Source organism: Poecilia latipinna, unplaced genomic scaffold, assembly GCF_001443285.1.
Source record: "Poecilia latipinna isolate Pla-1442-1.1 unplaced genomic scaffold, P_latipinna-1.0 Scaffold7, whole genome shotgun sequence".
Lineage (NCBI taxonomy): Eukaryota > Metazoa > Chordata > Actinopteri > Cyprinodontiformes > Poeciliidae > Poecilia > Poecilia latipinna.
This window is the reverse complement of record NW_015112623.1, coordinates 905,032-917,721: the sequence shown is the minus strand read 5'-3', so window position 1 is coordinate 917,721 and position 12,690 is coordinate 905,032. Positions and strand designations below refer to the sequence as shown.

Below are 12,690 nucleotides of genomic sequence, written 5' to 3'. Positions count from 1 at the left end.
TTTTTTTTTTTTTTGATGAGATGCTTTGCTCGGCGAAGGTTTTGTATGATTAGTGTTTCTGCTGTCAACTCAGGTTGGCCTGTATCATGAGCAGCAAGCAGAAGACGGAGGCTCCTCCAAGGAGAATCGCAACATCTACAGTGAATCCATGCCCAGGAGGGTGGGCAGCTTCTACAGAGGTTTGTTTCCCACCGCTGCACCATGGAGGCAAACATGGCGGCTTAGATCGGGACCCCCTGGACCTTTTTTTTAGGGAAGTTTAGTGAAGGGGCAGTATTTCATATTTCCGGGCACTTTGTGTCATTTTGTAGCATAATCAAGTAACAAGCAAGTGTTAACTTCAGCTGTTAAAAAAAATCCTGTATATATAAAATATGACTAAAAAAACATTTGACTTTGTAATTTAACGTCTTGATATTGGGCCTCTGTCTCTTTAAGAAGCTCCTGCGCTTTCTCAAACTCCGCCTTCAGGAAGTCATCACAACATGGCTCCTCTGTTAACATTTTAACCAGCGTTTCATTGAGAGTTAGCTCATATAATCAAATCAAAATCAAATCTGATTTTATTTGTGTAGCACTTTTCAGCAACAAGGCTTTTCAAAGTGCTTTGTATCATAAAAACACAACGATACAAAGTCACAGAGCACATAGTCAACAACTGAAACACATCATCAGACTGTTGATTAATGTTTCACTGATAAAGTTTCAAAAGCAATTCTGAACAGCTGGCTTTTTACTCAGCAAGTGAGCTAAGGAGTTTTTGCTAATTGCTGCTGGCTAGTCTGAAGGGACGGCTGCTGTGAGGTTGGAGCTCCAAAACTGCAGCTCTGAAAAAAAAAAAAAATTCAATTAATAATAATGATAATAGGAATAGTCATAATATACTATATAAAACTATAACAGAAAATTCTGTGCAGTTATTAGGAATAAATAGGAATATCAACACAGTCATTAACATTCATTCATTAACCCATAATACTTTGGGGTTTTTTTCTTTTCCAAAGTCCTGCACTGCTGTAAATACATTTAACACAGAACTCCTCAGGTGGCCTAGTTTAACTTCACCTGGTTCAAATTCTTTAAAAAAAAATCTCCTATTAACCATCTGAAGGTATCCAGTTATTAATCAGTTAATAACTGGATATTAACCAATTAATATCCAGTTATTAACCGGATATAACTGGATATCGGCAATACATTATATTGATGTTAAGTCCAGCAGGAAGGTCTGAGCTTCTCACATGTTGATGTTAAAAGATTTTCTATTTTTAGCTGCAGATGCATCCATCCTTTGCTACAAATGATCAAACGTTCACAAAAGAAATCCTGCTACCGCATTTTAGACAATAAAATCGATATTCATATTCACAAATGAATTGGTTTATTTATTTGCATTTTTTATGCATCTTTGATATATAACAAAAAGATTTAAGTGGTGAAATGAAAAATCTTGCATTTTGCATCTGTTTATTCTGCTTTTTGTCGTTTGTTTGCCAAACAGTGCCATCTCCCCGGCCAGACAACTCTTTCCACGACAGCAGGGGCCCGGGCCGGGACTCCGGCTTGTCTGGGGACGGCAGCAGTTTGACAAATCACTCCAAGCGCCAGCCTGCCTTTGACCCCTGGTACTTGGATTCTTTCTTCGCTGAAGAACGGTCTTTTGCTGAAGAAAGACAAATTCATTTACCATTTCTAAGGACAATGCTGCTACATTCAGTTAAATCCTCCCCAAATTACATGGCGGCTTTAGCACAAGTTATTAGATCTTTTTTTGCTTGTTTTTTTTTTTTTTTTTTTTTTTTTTTTCCCGTTGGGGTTCAACCTCTGTGCTCTTTGTTTTATTTTCAGGACTGGCCCAGATACTGTGGTCCTGAATGCATCCGAGCCATCCAAAGAGAAGGAGAAGCAGGGTTTCTTTAGAGCAATAAAAAAGAAAAAGAAGAAAAATCAAATGGTAAGTTAAATTCTTTAAAGACATTTCATGTCATGTCATTTCGACAACAAATCTTGTTTTAAAGAACACTAATTGAGATCTGCTGTTTATGCACTGACTGCATTGTGCAGAGACAACAAAGTTTAAAAAACTGTAAATATAATCTGGTGAAATATTGCGTTATTCTTTTGCTTTAGTTCTTTCCTGGTCCTCCAGTGTAAAGTATGAACCAGCGTGTCATCTCCCCTAAGAGGTTGTAGTAAGAAGTTGTTCAATTAAGATAAAAGCAGTATGTTCAGGAGGACATGTCCATGAAGTCCAAGCAGCTTGTTGTGCGCTAACATGGAGGGAAACTAAAAAGAGTTCATTGGATCCTTCAGTAGCATAATGATCCAAACCATATGTGTGAAAAAAAGGCAGAAATAGCTGATCAGACATAAAAACAATGGATATCTGAGGTCTAATCCACACGCAGTCAGATGCCTGCAAAAATAAACACATTTTCGTGTTTTGACCTTTCATTCACATGAAAACACTGTTTAATATCTGTAAAACAATTATTTATAGAAACTCCAAACAAAGTAGGGCTATGAGCAAATTCTGTTGGTTTTGTGTTTGTGTGTTTTGCGTTGCTACATGGGGAAAGTAGAGATTTGGGACAGTCTGCGACAAATAATGCACCATTACATCCACAGTCTTGCTTTAACACAATTCCCAATCAACTTTTATCAACTTTATATTCTAATACAAATATGTACATATATTTATGTAAAAACAGCTAAACCTGTCTGTCTGTCCACACAAGCGAACCTCATGGCATCTTCTTTTAATTCCTAACAGGAAGCTGTGGCAGTTTTGAAGCAATTTGATTGGCTGACTTAGGTTTAGCTTGGCGTTACGCTGCCCCCCGCTGGCTTGGCATGTTTAAATCAACGCTTGGGGGATGGATTTGCGCAGGTGTGGATGAAATCTTTCCTGAAACCGTGTGTGCAATATTATGTTTTTAAACAATGTGACCTGGCTGCGTGTATACAAGGCCTCTGTCCCACAGCCTAAATAAAACCTAATAATCCAGAGAGATTACCAACATTCAGAGGTCCTTCTCTGCACTCTCCAACCTTGTGAAGTCTAAATAGAAATAGAAAAGTGTTGCACCATTGGTGGTGCAAAAAAACAAAAAACAAAAAAAAAACCTCTATTCCACTTAAGTTAATGTATCAGACAGATCCCTTTTTTTGTATGTGGCTCATCCAAAAGCGATTCAAGAGTGCTTAGGCTTCGGCTGAGCACATGTGATTTGCTGCTTATCAACGTAGCGCTAAACCATGAGATCAAGCTCTGCAAACCCACTGACTTGATAACAGAGTATAGATCAGAAAGGCAGTGGGGGCGGGGGAGGAGCTGCGGGAATAGTTCCTAAGCCACCATATTTTGACATATTAAACTGTCTACCACCTCTGCAGCGCTAATGGTGCAGCATGGAACCAGTGTTTGAGACTCCATTCACATTTCTATTTATAATCGGCAGTTTGTTCAGATGCTGACAGTGGGTGGGTGTGAGTGGAGGGGAGATACTGCTGATGACAGAGCACAAATAAACGCAATCTGGCCTCAGGGAATCAGGCAGCCAGAGCTGGTGGAAAACAATATATCGTTTGGAAATGCTAAACACAGCTAATTTCTCCTCTGGGTTATTTATTTGATGGAAGAGAGAAGAAGTTGGCACGTATTTTGCTTTTTAGATAAACAAATATTTTAGATGCAACTTTTATATTTTATTTCCTACAATTAAAGACAATCAAAGCAGAGATGAGTAACTATTGAATCTATATTAAAGTGAACTCACTGTAGGCTAGTATGTTATGCGTTAAAAGATTAAGAGTTTCTATTCACTATTAAGTATTATCTGTACTAACGGATAAGTAGTTAGACCAAAGTTTTAATCATTTAAATTTTTTGTGGCTTTTCATGCAGGATTTTCATAATATTACTACTGTATTCTGGTAATATTATGACTTTATTGTGGGAATGTTATGACTTTATCCTCGTATTATTTTGACTCTATTGTTGTATGACTGTATTCTTGCAACATTATTACTTTATTCTTGTAGTTATATAAAATAAAAAGAATATTCTGCCGTAGAGTTCACCAAAATTCAAAGTCCAAATAAACAAAACTTCTGTAGAACTTCTCAAACAAGATGATGACCACGCTGAACTATTTTTGTCATATTAGTGACAAAAATATCCAAATTTCCAAACATTAAATCTTCAAAAACATTCAAAAATTTGGTTCATGGATGAAGCCAATTTGTCGCCCAGCCCTGCAGAAGGCTCTCCTTCTCAGTTTGACCACTGTGCGTTTTGACTTGCACCTCTGCTCTCTGAATGTCAGGCGGCCAGCGAAGGCATCGACGCAGTCATCCAGAAGAGCTCCAGGTCCTCTGGTCACCAGAGCAGCTGCCACAGGAGCCGCGACAAGAGCAGAGACCGCAACCAGGAACGAGACCGAGACAAGGACTGGCCACGGGAGAAACTCTCCGATTCACACTCTCCAGTGAGTCTCCCACACACGCACACACAAAATGTTTTTACCAATATGTATTGCTTTGTGATCTATTTTCTAATGTCCCTTTTTTCTTTTAAACTGTTAATTAGTTTCTGTAAAAGCAATCAAACTTCCTTTAAGGAAAGTGTGTCGTGGTCAGTTTTTCACTTTGATTGCTATTTTGGTTTCTAATCAAGATGTTTTCTGTCTTTATTTGCATGTTTTTAAATCAAATTTATCAAATTAAATTTTGAGTCTTAAATGAGGACAACGTATCAAACTTCCGGAAAACTCAAAATTTCCAAACCCAAGAGTGGTTTGTAAAGAAGATTTAGGCAAACTGGTAGATGTGGCAAACTGGTAGATGTATGGGCTGGTTACCGATTTCAATGTATACCACAGCTTTAAAAAGTTACGATGAGATCGTAACTTTCTGTTCCAAAGTTTTTCATAAAATGCAAGAGAAAGGTATTTTAAAAGTAGAGGAGCTGCTCAGCGCTCGATCTTCACACATTACTGAAGTGAGAAAGTCAGGTGTTTAGAAAGTTATACCCTGAAAACTAAAGAAGCAACGACTATTATCGTTAAGGTAATACTTTTTTAGAAGTACAATTGGGTTTTAAGTGGCTAAAGCAGATTGTGTGTAAAGCAGCAGAGTGCAGGCTAGCTAACCAGTAACGTGGCTTATTGACCAGATAATATCAGCTTGTTAGACTCTGACTGTTAATCTATAAAGACCAGAATGGCAAGTAAAACCCACATTCACTTAAAAACTTAGTAAAAACTATGTCTAGAAATGTGGGAACGTCTAAAATCTCCTGATGGAAATGTAACAATATTGTTATGTGCTGCCTGTGTGCCTTTTTGCCATTCTATAGAGAGCAAAAAAGAACAGGTTTTTGTGAATGAAATGTAACAATACTGTCACCAATACAAAAAATAATACAATAGGCAGTGCTATTTATATTTTGAATAAATGTGAAGTGGGAAAATTCAGGAACTCCCGCAATTTATTGTGAATTGCAAGTTGTTGCTTCAGGCAAAATATTTAAAAGATGTTTAAAATTCACTTTTGCTTTTCATATTGGGGGCTTGGTGAAACATGGGGTGTACACAGAATATGAGGAACACAAGAAATTTAAGGGGGCTGTTTCCCCTTTTCATCCCCCCTGTAGATCCGACCCTGCTCTGCACTGAAAAATCCCACCGCTGGGTGGTTTCTTTGTTGGTCTTTCAGAGTCAGCCCCTGAAGTCCCTGCGTAAGCTGCTGCACCTCTCCTCCTCCTCCTCCAACCAGACGGCATCCTCCGACATGCGCTACCAGCCGCTGCCTAACTCGGCTTCCGCTCAGGGTGGTTTCTCCGAAAGCCGGGGTCACTCAGGGGTCAGCACGCCCCAGCTCAAGAGCCGACAGGGAGCCTACCCGCTGCCGGGCCAGCTGGAGCCCGGCTGGCACTCGTCCGCCCTGGGGCGGCCGGAGGGCAACCCGTACCCGGAGCAAATGGGTGTCAAAGGGGGCCAGAACGGGCACGGCTTCGGACGCCCGTCCCGGTCACGCATGCCGAACCTCAACGACCTGAAAGAGACAGCGCTGTAGTCGTCGGCCCCTCGCGCTCCTCCCACCTCGGCATCCCGCTTCCCTTCTGTTGCTCCTACACCTCTCACCCCCACGTCCCCCTCCGTAAACGGGCGCACACACTCTTCACACACACACACCAAAACACCAAACCTTCTGTCGTAAACACTGCTTGCAAACGGGCCGAAAGCCTTTTTATGTCGTAATTTTTTTAAGCTTCCATGTTTGATAGACTTTATATTATTATTACTTCTGTAATTCTAAAATCAGATTTGTATTATAAAGTAAATATGTTACAAATTCGGTATATATATACATATAGAGATATATATGTATGGATAGGTAAAGTGTAGATTTTAAGTGCAAGTATTTTTTGCTTTTATTAAATATAGAAATATGGTACATTTTACTGTGTAGTATTAACTTAAGATTAAACTAAAGCATTCTGAACACATCAAGTCGAGCCAGTTGTTACTGCTCACGTCAGACCCGATGTACCTCTCACCCACGATCCTAATTCCTTTCAGGTGTGTCGCCTTTTGGATGTGCTCTGTCATTCTTGTTCTACTAACGAAAAAAAGAAAAAAGAAAAAAATCACAGCTGCACCGACAGTGAGATGGTCTAAACATCTGACTGCTCATTTGTAGGACATTAAGGTTATTGTGTCTTTATGAACTGCGGCCATTTTAGAAATAATGTAACCATAAACTAAACTTCTATACTCTGACCTACACTGCCCTCTGTGGGTCATGATAGAACACTGCATTGACTGTTTCTTGACAGTCACGTCGTTATTCCTGCTTCAGATCATGAATCGGTCTGAACAGAGCGAAACGTCTGATAAATGTTTATGAGATCATTTAGGTAAAAGTATTTAAATTTGATCAATTCATTAAACTTGCTGTGCTTTGTGCACATTTCATGGATGCAGCTAATGGTAGAGGACATCTGAAGCTGACGATGAAGACTTTTTTTTTCCTCCAGTGAATAAAAGAACCTTCACAGTGGCTCGACTTCAGTCCGTTTTAGAAATGCACGAACTCACTCCAAACCCTCCAACCCCTAGCTGCCGTAGAAATAAGTAAAACGTTTCTGACTGTAAGAAAGTGTTTTTACAGCAGCTAGAGGATCATAAAAGCCATTCATAATGGTGCAGTGACTCTCAAAGGAACACGTTATGTTTTTTTATGTGGATATTATCAGTATTTTATCTTTAGCATAAATTAATATGAACCTTTAGTTCTTAAGGTCTGAGCAGTTTATTTACCCTTATTTGCATCGGTTTTGTCACATTCTGCTAAAAGCACCAATGTGTGTGCTATTTCCAGCCGCTTTCAGCCTTTATTACCACGACTTTCTGTTCTTTATTATTATTATGTTTTGCTATTTATAATTTATAAATTATTTGAGCAACTATTTCATCTAGTTATTCAGCTATAGCGCCCTTATAGTTGTTGGCAACCTGGGTAAAGATGTGTGAAATGTCTTGGAATGAATTATGTCCCTTTAATGGCATAATTTTACCGTGAATTGGTTTTTTTTGTTGTTGTTGTTTTTTAAAGCCAACTTTAACATTTAATATATGTATTCACAGAGTAAAGAAAAGTCTACAGTAATACATAATTGTTTGTAACAAAATTGTCATTATTGCTGCTGGCACCTCTGACCTTTGTACTTTCTCCTTTAAAGTTGATCAGAATTTTATAAAAAAATATTTTAATATTTATCTCTCATCTTCATGGGATGACACACAGGCCCATTTCCTTTTAACTCACCCAGAACAAATCTCCACTGTTCACCTCTTACAGAGCATCCAGGAGCGTCTTGTTTTCAGTCTCCACATCTCCATGACAACCATTGTACGTCCACACACCAAACTGTTATGTGTGAGTAATGCCAGATAAAAAAAAAACATTTCTGGCGAAACATAACAAAACTGGCGGCTTCACCTGGAACCACTTGTTTATGTTGGATGAAATTAAGGTTAAGATTTTCACCAGTAAACACTCCAGGTGGGGTGGTAAGAAACAAAAAATTTAAATAAGCACCTCATACTCTCTGTATGGTATAGTGGAGGATCTGAGATGCTGTCCACTGCTTTTGTCCTCCCAAGAGCATTAAGAGTGTTTGGGCAGTCTTCAAAATGAGAACTAGCTAATTGCATTGAAACTAGAGACACAAACAATCAATCGATTTACGATTAACTGTCGATTAAAATTAGATCAAACGGATTAACTGATAACGTCCACTTAGACCTTGTTTTTAGTGTTGCAATTTGCCCTCCATCCAGCAGAGGGCGATGCTGGTGAACCCTAAGTTGAGTCAGTCGAAACAGAAATAAAAATGGCGGTGGCACACCCGTTGTGGAGTGTGGGACGCAAAAGGAACTTCATACGGTTCTGTTTTAAAATATAAACACCTTTATGTCTATACGTGAAAAACTCAAGTTTTAAAGAAAACGGCCGCTCATCAACTAATCGTTATAGTCGATTGGTCAAATCAATCAACTTTAGATTTACTTATTATTTTTGATAACTTGTACTCCTAATTAAGGCCTAAATTGCCCCTATCTACTGTCAGAACAATAATCAAAAAGTGGGTGACAACCCCAGTTTACCTGGTGAACAAACAAACAGTAGGAGTGTAAAGGGAGGTAAAAAAAAATGTAAATACTTGAAAGCTTTGGGAAACATCTTTACCTGGCATGCCAATCATTTTTAATGTAACGGTTCGCTCATGTTTACAATATTTCATGTCCTTTAAGTTGCAAAGCATGCTTTTATTTATTTATTTATTTTTTAAAATATTATTTAACCCATTCCGTTTCAATGCAGCGTTTTCAGGTACCGACTCTTTGACCTGGCTAGGAGTTACTGCACTGCTGTGTTTTTGGACTGATTACACCAGCTGAACCATTTGGTAGGAGTTTTTCAGATAATCTCAGAGTGAAGCCCAGTACTGTAACACTGTTTTGTTTTTTTGTTTTTTTTGTTGTTTTGTTTTTTTATTGTTGGAAATGAAGTGCCATGAGAGCAGCTCTGCAGAAACAAGTCTTAACCCCTTTTTTTAAATGTTGCACCTTGAAGAGCTGTTGTGGCTCAGCAATATTGTCCTGACTCATGTAAATTCTTTCTCACTTCCTTTTCTTCATATGCACAGTGTGTGTGTGTGTGTGTGTGTGTGTGTGTGTGTGTGTGTGTGTGTGTGTGTGTGTGTGTGTGTGTGCGCGTGCATGTGTGTGTGTTTGAGAGAGGACCGTGTCAGAGACGCGGCCGCGTCGTGTTGTGCGTCCGTACGGACTGTACTTGTCACGGTACGTCGCTCTCTTTGAAATTTACCATTTTTTCCAAAGGAGCACCATGTATTATATTAATACTGACGTGTGACTACTTGTTTGGTAATATTTATAACAGAACAATGTTTTATCAGCTGTTTAAACGAGATCAAGTGTTAAGTTTGTGCTTTTTGTTACAGACACGATTTAGTAGCATAGTCTGTGTTGACCTGCTTATTATCGTTTTCCTTTTTCCTTTATTCCCCCCCAAACAGGGAGAATACGGATCCCTAACTCGACATAAGCGTATTGACTTTAGAATATTCATGTTTTACATCTGTAACTGTAAATCTCCAATAAAACAAGCTCACTTGATTCAAACAATGCAAAGCTTTTTCAAATTTTTAATCCTCAAAAGCGAGATGTGAATATGTTTCCGGGTTCTCAAACCACTGATCCAACACTGCCTTCAATTCGTTGGCGATTGAAAATGTGTGGATGTCTCCAGCAGGCGTGTTCAAGGACAAATGTGAGACACTGAGTGTGTCAGTGTTGGATCGATGCCCTCTTTTTTTTTTGGGGGCCCTTTTTTTTTTCTTCCTTTTTTCTTCCTTTTTTTCAGTTGTTGTTGGCAGGAAACGGGTGAATGTGGGACGAAAGAGCGGACCCATTCGTCTTCAGATGCACTTGTTCATACACATCAGCAGCTCCATCCTGACGGCGATGCGGGTATGCCAGCCCAGAGGCAGCAGGCGGATGTAACGCGCTACAATGGGGGGCCGCAGCAGATTCTGCACGGTGGAGGAGCGGTCAGAGTTTCCATAGAAGACCTGAGGAAAAGAGAAGCGAAATGACTCGTTTTGCTGTCGTCGTTCCACACATTTTGTTGCAGAAAAACCCAAAAAGTATTCACATCTTGTAAACCTTTGAACGTTTTGTCACATTGCAGCCACAAAACCTCAAGTTTCTTTGACAGACTATCTCAAACTAAGCTTGCAAATGTGAGAGGAGAAGGAGAAATATTAGCTCCTATTTACGCCGAAAATGAAGTCCAGCCCAATCCGGTGTTTTCAGATATCAGATATCTGAGTGAACCTCTGAGTGAGGGAAGAGAGGTAGAAATGATGGGAAAGTGAAAGCAATCCTGGAAGTCCTCAGAGCTTATTTAAGTGTCGGAATGGCCTTGTCAAAGTCTAAACTTTTATCTAATATAAATCTATGGCGAGTTATTTTTGCAGAGACGAATGGTAATAAGCCTCAGTCTGGTTTAGACATCCCTCCATTGTAGCTGCTTTTGCAACAAAATATGTTTCTCCAAAGTGTTGAGCTGAAGACAAATGTCCATAAATGTCTTGTTTCTAATCCTTTTTTGCAGTTTCTCTGGCCGAAGTGAGGCGGCAGAACCAGTACCTTTATTATGCACTGCATTAGCAGCGTCACAATAAGAGGTAGCTCTTGCTAACATTGCAGTTGTCAGTCACTCTTACGACCTGACCGCCGTTTGGTGGACCCACCCTGTTGTTTCCTGTTTGGTCTTTGTAGTAGATCCAGTTGAGCGTCTCCACGGTGCGATACTGGATGCTGTATTTGGTTATCCACTCGTCTGCGTCGCAGCGGCCCTGGCTGAGGATCCCCGACACCACCCCGACCTCCTGCAGGTCGATCTGGATCCACTGGTGCTGGTCGTTGAACTTGGACAGCCAGGCACACCTGTAGCAACAAAAATAAACAAAAACAACAGATCCCGTTTCTGTTGCAGAACGTGCAGGGTAAGACGCTAACTGGGTCACTCACCCGAATCCTTGGTTGTTTAGGCGAGCCTTGCTGGGGGTCCAGGAGGAGTACCAGCCGGTGTACTGGTCCTGGCTAGAGCAGCTGATCTGGTTGGAGGACACGGATCCCGATTCGAAACCCAGGGGTCTGTGGTACGGGCATTCTGTGGAGGAAAAAGTGTTGTTTTTTTTCCTCCATCACCTTCCAGCTTTAAAACTACAGTATGTAACTTTTATTAACATTTTTTTTTTCATATTTATGTGGCCGCACACAGGCATGATTTACAGCGCTAAGACCCGTCTCCTGATTCTGATTGGTTGTTTGCAGTTAGCACTGAGAGAAGGCAGAGAAGTTTGATTTCTCTCTCATATCATTCTGACAAAATACAGACAGTTTCAACAAATACGTAAAAAAATAATTCAAAAGTTACATTCTGCAGCCTTGATACAGTTCAGTTAGTTTATATAGATTAACAATTCGTCAGAAAAAATAGATCCAATATAATATACACAGTGATACGTAGTCAGTTCAAAGGTCAGTGACATGGATGTAAAAAAAAGCAAACTACGACACCTTTTGGTGAAAGAAAAACAAAGACTCATAACCTCCTCGAATTACAATGAATTAAGAAGTCGAGGATCGACTGGATCTCTGTGGCTCTTTTAAACCATCTAGACTCTTTTTTTTTTTTACTTGTCTCTAAACAGAATCATAATCGAGAATTGTTAGGAACTGGAATAGGAGCTGAAACTGGAATGTTCAAATTCAAAAGTTGCCCAACCCTAATTATGCTAGCTGTGCCCAAAAACATTTTGTTTAATCGGCGTTTTCTTTAAGCTGAATACGTTTTTGAACTTCTTGATAGTAAAGAAAAGGTCCAGTCTTGAATAAATCTTATGCTGTAAATGACCAATAATGTTGGTCATTTACAGAAACTGTTAATATCTCAGAAACTCTCATCCATTTTGCCATGTTTTCACCACAAATCTGAATTTATTTTTGTTTCATCGACTACAGTAGATAAAAATAATTCAGCCACTTGATCCGCAAATCAAATCTAACTGATTTCCTTAATAAATCACCTAATTAGTAACCAGTAAATTCCCTGTGTGTAATTTAACTTCAGTATAAATCCAGTTGCTCTTTGAAGAAGTTTGTTAAAGAGCATCACGAAGACCAGCGAACACGGCAGAAAGGTCGAAGTTCCTGTATCCAGATTTACAGTGATCCGGCTTACGCTGAGCTTTGATACCGAAAGAATAGCGTGATAAGACCGGAGGAGATAATTGGGGCATTATCTGATGCACGCTTCCTGCGTACAGGGCAGGCCTTATTTTGAGCTCGCTAATCTGCTCACCACATTCCCGCACAGGTAATAGGATTACCCAAACAGCGTTTGTCATGCCAGGCTTGTTCAGCACAACGGCTCATATCTAAATCTGAAGCTGTCATTGTTGATCCCCTTTCATTCGTCCTCCTGCGAAGAAAGTCGTTAAATTGTAAAAAGTGGCAATGAATTCCACTGGAAACGACTACCGGTCTGGATGAGGTGTTCATCATTAGCATGTGTTGGTCAGGTTTTTTT

General features: G+C 39.7%; 2 protein-coding genes across 3 annotated transcripts in view; one reads left to right on the top strand and one right to left on the bottom strand.

Moving 5' to 3' along the window:
- The window catches only part of LOC106942253 (cyclin-dependent kinase-like 5), a 58,528-nt gene extending 50,036 nt beyond the window's left edge, over positions 1-8,492 (top strand). For both annotated transcript variants that reach the window (XM_015025602.1, XM_015025526.1), the window contains 5 exons: positions 74-179; positions 1,502-1,625; positions 1,849-1,954; positions 4,329-4,490; positions 5,719-8,492. In XM_015025602.1, coding sequence (XP_014881088.1) covers positions 74-179; positions 1,502-1,625; positions 1,849-1,954; positions 4,329-4,490; positions 5,719-6,078 — 858 coding nt within the window. In that variant the 3' untranslated portion in view covers positions 6,079-8,492. The remainder of the gene's footprint in view (positions 1-73; positions 180-1,501; positions 1,626-1,848; positions 1,955-4,328; positions 4,491-5,718) is intronic.
- Positions 8,493-9,718: 1,226 nt separating this feature from the next.
- The window catches only part of LOC106942489 (retinoschisin-like), an 8,010-nt gene continuing 5,038 nt past the window's right edge, over positions 9,719-12,690 (bottom strand). Inside the window, exons 4-6 of the mRNA XM_015025812.1 lie at positions 11,127-11,268; positions 10,847-11,042; positions 9,719-10,162 (exon numbers count right to left, since the gene is read on the bottom strand). Of these exons, the coding sequence (XP_014881298.1) occupies positions 10,010-10,162; positions 10,847-11,042; positions 11,127-11,268 (491 nt within the window). The 3' untranslated portion in view covers positions 9,719-10,009. The remainder of the gene's footprint in view (positions 10,163-10,846; positions 11,043-11,126; positions 11,269-12,690) is intronic.